Here is a 12,207-nt window from a genome sequence, read left to right as displayed (position 1 = left end):
TTCTTATGGACAAATACAAATTTTTTAACACTGATGATATCAAAGATATTTTTAACATGGAAGTAAATCATCAGTCTCCTGAGAACCACAGAAATACAAAAATAACATAATACTTTCCTATCATCTTCCATTCATGGTTTATGTAACCTACAAAGATTTCAGATTAATGCTCATTACATCAGGGCACAGTTATTATCTCTGTAAAACAGAAAATAGAGATGCAAACTAAACATAATTAGTCAACAAACTTTTAAAAATAAATCAGTGAATAACATGCCACTTAGGAAGGTCAGAATATGATCTCTTACCCTTTTATAGTATTCATGATAAATAAATTTATTTTAAACAGTTTTCAATCTTTTTATCTGTAATAAGAACTTCCTCTTTAGTAGCCTTTCACAATAAATATGTCCTTGTACATAAATATGGGCCATTAGGTGGTACAGTGGATAGAATGCTAGGCCTGTAGTCAGGAAAACTCATCTTCCTAAGTTCAAATCTGGCCTCAGACACTTACTAGCTGTGTGAACCTGGGCAAGTCATTTAACCCTGTTTGCTTCAGTTTCTTCATCTGAAAAGTGAGCTGGAGAAGGAAATGGCAAACCACTCCAGTATCTTTGCCAAGGAAACCCCAAACAGGATCATGGAGGGTTGGATACAACTGAAAACAACTGAACAACAACATAAATAGGCAATCATGTTTACATCATTTTATTCAAACATTCATTCATTCAATAAATACTCATTGCCCACTATATGGGTGCCTCATTGGCTACCAAAAATAAAAAGGTCACCTCTGTACCCCCTAGAAGGTTACACTGAAAGAGGGGATAAGACAATTATAAACACAATTGTAATACAAAGTAGGAAAATACTTTGAGTAATAATAACTACTCAGATCGCCAAGCACCAAAACCAATTACCTGTGCAATTAGCCAGTCAATCAATTTGTTGGCCATGACTACAGACTTGTAGGTCCTTAGATGGTAATCTTTATCCCTGTAGGAAAACAAACAAAACAAGACAAAACTACTTTTTAAAACAAAGGAAATTAGCAAGCATTGGTTAACATTTTCATATAATTTTCAACTTACTACAGAAAAGCTTGGAAACTTCTTTGAGAGTTTGTTCCATAGATGAAGTATATCCAAAAGGGTATCCATAATATTTATATCATCTCAATTAATCCTTCCATCTCCCAATCCCAAAGAAGAATTAAAAATGAATTGCAAGAATGCTCATTATATAGTGCCCATTTCTTTATATGATTTTTCTACTTGAGTATAAAATGTCTATTTTCTATTCTGTTCTGTTTATGTATGTTCTCTCATAAATATTATCACTCTATTTTCCCATCAAATGCTGAAAAGAAACAATGTATTCCTTAACAAGAGAGGATTTATTCTCTTCAAATCCATGAACATGCTAGGAAAGAATTATAGATGTGGGGAAAATAAGTGTCTTCTTGTGTCCCTCTCTGTACATTAAAACTGTTCTTTCCATTTCGGCAGCATTTAATACAGGCAGAGCAAGGTCACAATCCAGGGAAAACAAAAGAATTAAGGAGTTACCATACCAGTGAGCTACCCAGCTATGCCTTTCCCACATAGAGAGAGATATGCAGACAGAGTGACCACAAGTATAATTGAGCCCTGGGGACAGAATAATCAAGCTTATAATTTTACAGGCCTAGATAAAAAAAGGATAAGAAAATGACATTATTTCCATAATTGCTAAAACTAAACTGAAGGCAATTTAGCCTTACTAGCTACATTTAGCATTCTCTATCTTCTGTTTGTCATGTATGATGATTTTTTACGTCATCTACTGTACTTTCTACCACTAAAATCCCAATGGAATAAGTGACTGAAATCCTTAGGTTAACATACATATAGACATATAGAGACAATCATATATACACATACATAAATGTAAACATATGACTATATACATACGCATGTGTGTGTGCATGCACTGTGTTGTGTGCATATGTGTTTACATGCATATATTTATGGTATCCAGAAATACATATGTGCCTTTGCATGCCTGTGTATAATGGACCATGTTAACATTTATTCACCAGAGGCAGCATTATGTAATAGGAAAAATGCAGACGTTTTGCCTAGGGACAATGAGGAAGCTATATAGTACAAGCTCTGGGCTTGGAGGCAAGAAGGCCTAGGTGGCCCAGACTCAAATCCTACCTTGACCTTTTACTAGCTGTGTGACCCTGGGTAAACCACTGAACTCTTTTGCTATATAAATTTCAGCTATTATTATTATTATGAACTACATTAATAGCTTATGTTGCTGATAATCTTACTAATCAATTCAGACTAGTTACCACTGAGTCGAAATATGTCTGAAAGGAAAAGCCTATTATTAGATAATTTGGGTGTCTGTGGTATTCTCATAAAACTGAGTTAACACATATTAAAAATATGAATATCACTCATTTCATCTACTTTATAGTTCTTCCCATAAATTTGTCTTTGGCTAGAATTAATAATAGCAGTTTCTAGCCAAATAAAATACTATTTTCTTAGTAAGTTCTACACTAAACATGAATTTCTGATAAGAGGTTTATTTTAATTGCAACTATGATGTGAATACACATTCTATTCTGTTCTTATTTCCTCATATGTAAGTTATATCAATGCCAGGTGAAATGGAAGCTTGATGTAATTGTGCAGATAGTTCAGGCAGAAAAAAATAATAAAAATATGGCTGCTTTCATAGTTAAAATCATAAGGTCATGGGATTTGGACTCAAGACCTTGGAAATCATATAACTCACCCCACCATTTTATAAATCAGAAAAATTGTCCCAGAGTTTTGAAGTGACTTGCCCAAGGTCACAATTAGCAGAGTCAGAATTCAAACCCAGGTCCTTTCACTACTAATCTAATTATCTTTCCACCACAGAATAGTATTGATAACTATTCCACTCTTCACATCTCTTTGAATGCAGAGTTTTTGTCAGTAGCACATAAAATACATTTTGACTCTGTAGAGAAAGAATGAAATTCAGTCTTCTCATTTGCAAAAATAACCAGTGAAAATACTGAGAGGCTCTCGTGCAAAGTAATGTGTTAAATATTAAGAAAAAAATGGCTAGTCAGTCAGTAAGGGAGTTCAGGAATTTAGAAGCTGAGAAAAGATATTAAATCTTCTTATCCTCATCTGAACTAAGGCCACTCTGAAATCACCCCTGCCTATACAATCTCCCTTCCCAAAGAGATGTTCATATCCTCCCTCTAAACAGGAAGATATCTTCTTGAGGAAACAGATTTAAGGGATTGATATTTCCTTATTATAACTTTAGGCAGCATTGTGGAAGAATTTAATCCCCCTTCAGAACATTAAAAGAATACCTTATGAGCCCACTTCTGCAATTCCTTCTGGGGTCTTTCATAAACATTCTGAAAACTTCACTAGAGCGAGTATTTCATTTTAAGCATGCAGTTAGTTTGGAAAATTAGAGAAAAAAATCTTTATTTCAAATATTTGGATTTTATCTCCAAGGACTGAGACCATTTTCCTTTTATTTTAAAAAGAACTTTATGAGCCCTTAGGGCTGAAAAACACTATATAGTCAATTGGACATAAATTTAGTATGCTATTTAAGATTAATTTGCAACATAGGTATTTATGACATTCAACTGTTTCTCTTATGAATGGGATCTTCATCTTATCTGTGGTTGTCTCCTCAAATATCCCTGCTTCCCAGTTCATCAAACCTTATCAAGTCCTATGATATGCACCTTCATTCCACACACAGGGGTGGCCATTCTTGCAGTTAAGTGATATGGATAAAGTGCTGGACCTGGAGTTAGGAAGAACTGAGTTCAAATCCTATTTCACACATTTAGAAATTTTTGACCCTGGGCAAGTCATTTAATCTGTTTGTCTCAGTTTCCTCATCTTTAAAATGAGAATAATAACAATAGTGACTACCTCCCAGTGTTGTTGGGAGGATAAAATAAGATGATGTAAAGTGTTTAGAAAATCTATCATTATTTTTATTATTATTATCATTATATTTATCTCATGTCACGCAAACATTCCAACTCCACAATTCATAAACTTGAAACTTCTCTCTGGCCATCACACTTGATCCTTGCAGACCTCTTTTATCCTTCATCCTTTCCAAATTTCAACCCCTTAGTCAAGCATTTACTTTCTCTGCCTCTGCCCCCAAGCTGCTCATTTTCATTAAATGAATTCATATTACAGAGCAGACTGGATTTACTAAATAAAAAATCAGTCATCTAATCTTACCTGTGACTTAACTACTTATACCAGTTCTTTTGCTCTTCCCTGATCAGTGCTCTACTGAGGTCGCTAATGGGTCCAGTCTAAACTGTTTCTTCTCTTTTCAGGCCACTTATATGACCACCTCCACCCACTCCCTCTCAGCAAAGGATTGTGACATACATCACTGAAACAAATTGAAGCCATCCATTCTATGCTCCTTCTCCCCAATTCCATATTTCAAATTATTACAATGCCCCTCAATACTCACCCTCATTATCTACTTTTCTCCAATCTCAAAAGATGAGGTTACCCTAGTGCTCCCTGCCAATACCAGTCCCTCTACTTATGTTCTTGGTCCCATCTGTTCTTATCTCCTCCAGGAATCTGAACTTTCCGATATCTCTTTCTCCATAAATATTTAACTCCTTTCTCTCCCACTGCCTTCAAACAGGGCCAAATCTCTCCCATCCTTAAAAAAAACCTCTTCATGCTTTCATCCCATATCATTCTTCCTTTTCAAAGCCAAACTATTAGAAAATAGTTATCTATATTCCCTGCCTCCACTATATCATTTGTTATCTTTAGCCCAAACCCACTCCTCCTGACAATTTTATTATTTCTGTCCAGGGGACTACCATCTTACCAGTCACTCAACTTCAAAACCCAGGAGTCATTCTCAACTCTTCGATTTGATTCACCTCCCAATTCCAGTCACTTTCTAAGTCTCATCAACTCTATTCCTTCAACATCCAACCACTTTTGTTCCAATAACCAATTAGTCAAGCTCAGGCCCTGATGACCTCTCACCTATATTACTGAAATAGCTTCCTAATTGGTCTATGCTACAAATGTTTTTCTTCTCACCCATCTTCCACACAGTCACCAAAATGATATTCCTAAAGCAAAATCTGACCTTGTCCTTCCAAAAGCTCCAGTGGTTCCCAAAATTGCCTCTAGCATTAAACCAAATTTCACTCTTTGGCAATTAGGGACATCCACAGTCTGATTCCAGCCTATATGCCCAAGTTGATGATAAATTATTATTATATTATCATAATATTATTAACATTATATTATATTATCATATTATCATAACATTATTATATTATTATTAGTATTTGCCCTATATACTAAGCAAATTGGCCTATTTGCTGAACTCAGCATTTCATCTCCAACATGTATGTTTGTAGAAGTTGTCCCCTACATCTGGCATTCTCCTTCCTCAGTTTCACCTCTTGAACCTTTAATTTCTTTCAAGGCTAGCTCAAGTTTCATTTCCTTCAAGAGGAAGGATCTTACCTGATTTTCTTCATTTTAGGGGATTTCTATTCACCGTATAGGTAGCTAGGTGGCACACTGGATAGAGTGGTGGGCCTATGGTCAAGAAGACTCATCTTCCTAAGTTCAAATCTGCCCTCAGAAGCTAATTGTGTGACCCTGGGAAAGTCACTTAACCCTGTTTGCCTCAGTTTCCTCATCTGGAAAATGAGCTGGATGGAGAAGGAGATGACAAACCACTTGAGTATCTTTGCCAAGAAAACTCCAAATGAGGTCATGAATTGTTGGACATGACTTAAAAAATGACTGAACAACAGTCACTGTATATTTATTTCACATATAACCTATATTTATTTAACTGTGAACATGCTGTAACCATCATTGTAATGAATTTAAATTCACTGGGGGCAGTGACTAGCTCATTGTTGTATTTGTATCTCAAGCATTTAGCAAAGTGCCTGGCATAGAGGAGGTGCTTAATAAATGCTTACTGACTGATTGAATATTCCTTTTCATATCATATTTGCCTATTTATATATTTTCCCTACCATATTTATGCAGCAGAGTTAGTAGTCACTTTAATTCCTCCAAAAAGATGTGAATATTCAGAAGATAATAAACTAATAGCAGGTAAAATTACACCTATTATCTGGGAAGTGATTCTAATTTGAACAAAAACATAGAACTAGAAGGTCTAGAAGGCTTTAGAAGTCATCCAATCCCATTCCTTCATTTTCCAATTGAGGAAACAGATCCAATAGGCTATATGTCTTGCTCAAGATAAAACAACTCCTTAAGTATAAGACCCCAAATTCAAACCCAGATTTTCTGAGTATGAATCCTGTATTCCTGTGCACCCTGTCAAACATGAAATTTTAAAATTATGATCCTTTATCTAAGTAAGGAACTACTATAAAGAAATAAACATGGAAAAAAGTACTGCTTACACGTGCTAATTAGAGAAATAAAATAGGCAATCCTTAAACTTCATTTTAGGCAGCAATTTCCATTCTTCATCCAATGAGCAAGTCAAGAAGCAGCTATTTAATGCCTACTCTGTACCAAGTGCTATATAACAATAGTAGAAACATTTTAAAAATCTTATATAGGCTGTGATAGTTTTTCTCTAGGGGCATAAGGAGATCATCCTTGTGACTTGGTTTGTTCTTTACGACAGGAGAACAAAAATTTCATTCAGGATGGAGCCAGTGCTCTGGAAGTTTAGCAGAATTTTTTCAGCCCTCCAGGGATACTTCTCAGATCTAGCACAGCCATTGCTGTGGTGAATGTAAAGTCTAGGGAAGCATCAATTTGTTTTTATCATCAAGGATTTGTTTAATGCATTTCAATGACCCAGGAATGCTTCACTGCATTACAACCCCAAACTTGAATGAATAGATTGACCTAAACTGGCTAGTCCTGGCCCAGAATAATCACTACCAAAAATGTGTTCACTTAGATTTCTCTTTTCCTGCTTACCTGCAAAGCTCTAATGACCTAAACGTGTAGAGAGTTAATAAGAAATAGAATCTAGAGATCCAGTCCATTTTATCTTCATGCTGGCTCTCTGAGATTATCTCTAACTTATGCTACATCTAATTTGTTTGTATATAATTGTTTGTATGCCATCTTCCCTATTAGATTGTGAGCTTATTGAGAGCAGAGACTGTATTTCATCTTTCTTTGCATCCCTAGCACTTAAAACAGTACACATAGTAGGTACTTCATAAAGGCTTGTTGATTTGACATAGCTTGAAAAAAAGCACAGAATCTAGAGGCTATAAAATTAGATCATCAGCTTTAGGACAGTTAAAATACATTAGAACAGATATTTAATCTAATTTCTTTCAATTATAACTTTTCACCCTTGAAAAATGAAACAGTTTTTAGATTAATAATATTTATGGTACACACAAAATAATATTTCTGAGAATTTAGTAATTGGCCTCACCTTATCACTGGAGTAAACAGACTATGAAGGCGGCAGTATAACCTTACACCCTGTGTAAAATAAAGATATTTCAGATCAAGTAAAGTCACTCCAAGGACATACCAATAATTTACATCAATGATACAAACTCCAAAAAATTAAGAGTTATTGGAATATATCACATATGTTTCAAAATAAAATTAATAAAATAGAAATTATACTGTGAATAAATTCCTGTAATGCGACAAAGGATTTCAAATGTTTTCTTAAAATAGAAATAATTTGCTGAAATAGAAAAAAATTAAATATACTAAATGTATGCATAGTTTCATATACACCTAGGCAATAAAGTACTGATAATTGCTACTCACATTCTATACATGTACTTCTATATTCTGAATAAAGAGAAATTGTGAAGGGAACCATTGGCAGTTCCATTGTTCCAATGTCTTTGTACTATTGTTGATGTGTATTTAACAACTATATCTACATTTGTATGTAGATATGTATACCTATACTTATAGGTATACATAAACACACACACATATACCAGCATCTAGAATCTTCTGTGATTCTGTTTTGTTGATCCCTTCAAGATTATTGCAAGGGCATAAACACAGGCCTCTTAAATCTACATCCAAAAAACTGGAAGAAAGAAAATGTTCACTCTTATACTCCATTTAGGAATTGACCATACTAGCAGAATTCCTCAGTGACTTTTTCAATCTCTCAAAAAACATTTTGCCTTGGTAGAGATTCACAATAGGTAAATCCATGATTAACAAAAGGTGGTTGGGAGAGCATATTACCTTGGAAATCACATCCTGCATTTCATTTCTTGGATAAAATGTCCCATCATCATAGCGAAATCTATATAACATCTGTTCTGGTTTGAATTGATGTTTATCAGTAACTAAGAGAACAAATAATGATGTATTAATATTCTGAATTGCTAATACAAGCCAAGAAGAATATAATCCAACTTGAATTTAATCATGAAGCACATATGTTCCATAAGGCTTAAACTTGTAATTTGAGGAAACAAAATCCAATTCTTTGACTAAATAACAAGAAGAATAAGAAAATTAATCGGTTGATCATTTTCATAAAATTACAAAAATTTCTTAAATTTGAGGTGTGATTTGCAAGACCATTACAGATTAGTGGCAGATAGTTCATAAAATTATTATAATACACAAAATAATAAAATCTTAGGAACAATGTCCTATACTTTATATTCCTACAAAACTTAGGGCATTGCTTTCTTATATTCTTGGAACTCAATAAATGACTGACTACTTCTTGGTACTGAAGGAGACTTTAGTTATACATCTACCTACCCAGGTGGGCCTCCTCAACTCAGCCTTTTAATCAAAACCTCACTTAAACCATTTCTGATAAACCTAACCTATTTTAAGTACTCTGGATAATACTACAAAATATTCTTGCGTCACTTACTCCAAAACTTAACATTTCTGACTATGAATAATTATTTCTTATCTTTAGGCCAAATCTCACATATCTTAGTATAAATCCATTTTCTTGGACTACTTTCAATAGAAACTAAAGGCAGTTGACCTCTAACTTCAGTATATCTATCTTCTTCATATGCATAATTGCGGAAAATCACTAGATTGCCACTTGGCTTTCCCTTCTCTAAGCTGCACAATCCATTATAACTAGTCTCATATGGTGATTGCTTTGCTCAAAAGAAAAATAAACACTTTAAATTAAAACTCAAATAATTGCTATTTGAATATAGGAGAGGAGTTAACATTTACATGATTAATCACTTAATTCAGTGAGCTCTAGCTCATGGCTAAATGGAAGATTTGGGCTTCTGGTTATTTGCCTAAAATGTCAGAATGACAAGAAGTTATCAGAATCACTAAGGAACATGAGTTCCATATGGGTACCCTTGGCAGAGGTGGACCAAACTCCAAAGATGGTTTTAATACAAATAAACATCTAAAGGTTCATCTATTTTCTCCAATTCTATCCAGTCATTTTCATTCCTCAAATCCATATATACATACATATATATATATATGTATGTATATATATACATATGTATATGTATATGTGTGTATATATGTATATGTGTGTATATATGTATATGTGTGTGTATGTGTGTATATATATATATATATATATATATATATATATATATATATATATATATATATGAGAGAGGAATGTTATAAGCAGGTATATTCCCCCCTAAAGGAATCCAGAAGGCAGGAACACATGAAAGAAAAACAAAAAGAAAAATTCCAAAGAATCTTTTTGACTCCCCATGCCATGTTTCAAAGGCAGTCATTACATTTTGTCCAACTATCCTTCCTATTCTCATAAGATATTTAAAATTCTACCATAAAACTCTGCCACAATGTCAGGATATTTTGAGACCAACTGGCCCTTTGTACAACCATGTAGCTACTTTAAGTCTCTTCTGAGTAGTAGGCCAGAAATTCCAGGCAGACCTTTAATGTTTTTCCCCTCAGCCCAAGCAGTATTTCATATATCCCTTATCTAGAACAAAGGTCTGAATACAGAATCATTGTCACCTCTACCCAGCTTCTTTCTATTTTGCTGGCATATATAATAGCAAAGTACCTAGTTAATTAATTGGCAGATTCTCATGTCATTCTGATGTGAAAAAATGTTTTCATGTTCTGACTCAACAATGCAACCCTATCATTAGGTTTCTGAGTTCCCATGTAATGAGCTGAAGCATTTGTGCTCTGAACATGTTGAACAAAGCAAGAAGAAGAAAGAAACCAACTCTTTTTAAATACCACAGAGAGAGCATATGAGCTCAAGGAAACAATGTCCACTGTATTAAGACTTGCCTCTGGTGAAGTTCTCAGCAATATTTGCAATGTGAATAATAACAATAATAGCCAACTTTTCTTGCTCACTCTCTCTAAAACAGATGGTTCATTCAACTTTATTTTAAGAATTCTATTTTCACTGAAACACAGCTGGGACCACATACTAATGAAAGTAGCATGTCTGGCTCATGTTTCTATACTCTAATGTAATTATTCTTTTATTGTGAAAGCATATAATGTATTTCTTTTAACTCTATGTTGGGATTAGTGTATTTTGTGGAAAAATTTAAATATCTGTAGATAACTTTTGACAAAAAGTCTTTCTATTGGCAAAAAAATCACTATTTGTTTTTTCAACATAAATATAATCTGAGGTTCTGCAACATAACTCAATCTGACATTCGAAATGGTGATTTCCAGATAAGAGTGGTACACCCTACTGAAATCAAACTATAGAGAAAACAAAACAAACCTTAACACTACTAAACATTACAATAACAATTGACTCCTATTATAAGAGCTGCAGTCATTGCTTAAAAATTTCAGTTTGACAAATCAACTTTAAATTATCATTGCAACTGAGTTTGGGAAAATGCATTGTGTTCTGTATGTGTTTATATTTCAATGTGATTCATTTCAATATCAACCAAAATTTATTTAACAGCTAGCATAAGTCAGTGTGGAGAATAAAAAGATGAGATGGTTCCTTCCATCAAATAACTTTAAATCTAGTGTGGGAGGGAGGTAGGAGCAGAGAAGATAGATCCACAAATAAAGTTGAAGGTAGGATGTATTAAGTACAATAAAAAAATAAAATACTATAGGACTGCAGAGGAAGAAGAACTCAAGAGTAGCTTATACAAAGTGATCCCTTAATACATATTTGTTTGATGTAATTGAATCAGTCTAGGGATATCAGGTTATATGAAGGATTTGAGAAGGGTCCTGAATGATGAGTAGAGATTCAACAGGCACAGATGAAAGGGTAAGGTATTCGAGATAGAGAGAACAGTATGAGAAAAGGGATAAAAAGCAGGAAAACAAGTGGTGAGTTCAGAGAAGAATGTGTAATCTGGTACACAATAATTCAAAGAGTACATAAGAACATATAGTTGGAAAAGTAGCTTACAGTTACATCATGAATACCTTGAAACCCAGATTGAGTATGAACTTAATTCTGTAAGTAATGAAGAAAAACTAAAAGTCCATGAGCAAAGTAATGCAATATAGTAAGGAAAGAACTATATTTGGATTCAGAAGTCTTGGGTTCAAATCCTGTGTTATCTCTCAGCTTCCTCATCTACAAAATGAAGTTGAATTCACTAGATGATCTTTATATCTCCCTTTTCCCCCTAAATCCTGTGAGACTGTGAATAATACAGTCAGAGATGTGCTTAGAAAAGGCAGAGACTGGAGTTATTTATAATCATATGATTGTTGTTTAAATAGCCCCAGTAAAAGATAAGGAGGATCTAAATTATTATGGTAACACAATAAGGGAGATGTAAGGACAGACATAAGAAATAGCATTGATGTGACTTCATATCTGTCTGTAGCAGGTAAGAGGAGAGATATATGAAAGATAAGTACAACTTTCAAGCCTGGGTGACCACCAGGATGCTGATTCCATTAGAAAAAATAAGGAAGTCAGTAGCCAGAGCTCATTTGGGAAATAAGATCATAAATTTTGCTTTAGAAATGTTGAGTTTGAGAATAACCAAAATAACTAATGCACTTCTGGAAATATGACACTAAGGCTTGGAATGAGGTTAGGGTTGGAGATACAAATTTGGGAAGTCTATTTATAGAAGTGATCATTGAAGCCATAGAAATCCCAGAGGGAGAATATATGCAGTGAGAGAAAAAAGACTGAAGACAGAACCTTGGACAGTACCAGTGTTAAAGGAAT

At 34.0% G+C, this 12,207-nt stretch overlaps 1 protein-coding gene across 1 annotated transcript in view; it reads right to left on the bottom strand.

Moving 5' to 3' along the window:
• Positions 1-12,207, bottom strand: part of PREX2 (phosphatidylinositol-3,4,5-trisphosphate dependent Rac exchange factor 2) — a 422,543-nt gene that overhangs the window by 226,150 nt on the left and 184,186 nt on the right. The window contains exons 12-14 of the mRNA XM_036740899.1: positions 8,274-8,377; positions 7,486-7,535; positions 924-999 (exon numbers count right to left, since the gene is read on the bottom strand). Of these exons, the coding sequence (XP_036596794.1) occupies positions 924-999; positions 7,486-7,535; positions 8,274-8,377 (230 nt within the window). The remainder of the gene's footprint in view (positions 1-923; positions 1,000-7,485; positions 7,536-8,273; positions 8,378-12,207) is intronic.

Source organism: Trichosurus vulpecula, chromosome 1 (assembly GCF_011100635.1).
Source record: "Trichosurus vulpecula isolate mTriVul1 chromosome 1, mTriVul1.pri, whole genome shotgun sequence".
Classification (NCBI taxonomy): Eukaryota; Metazoa; Chordata; class Mammalia; order Diprotodontia; family Phalangeridae; genus Trichosurus; species Trichosurus vulpecula.
The sequence above is the reverse complement of the archived record's forward strand: the minus strand, read 5'-3'. Positions and strand labels throughout refer to the sequence as shown.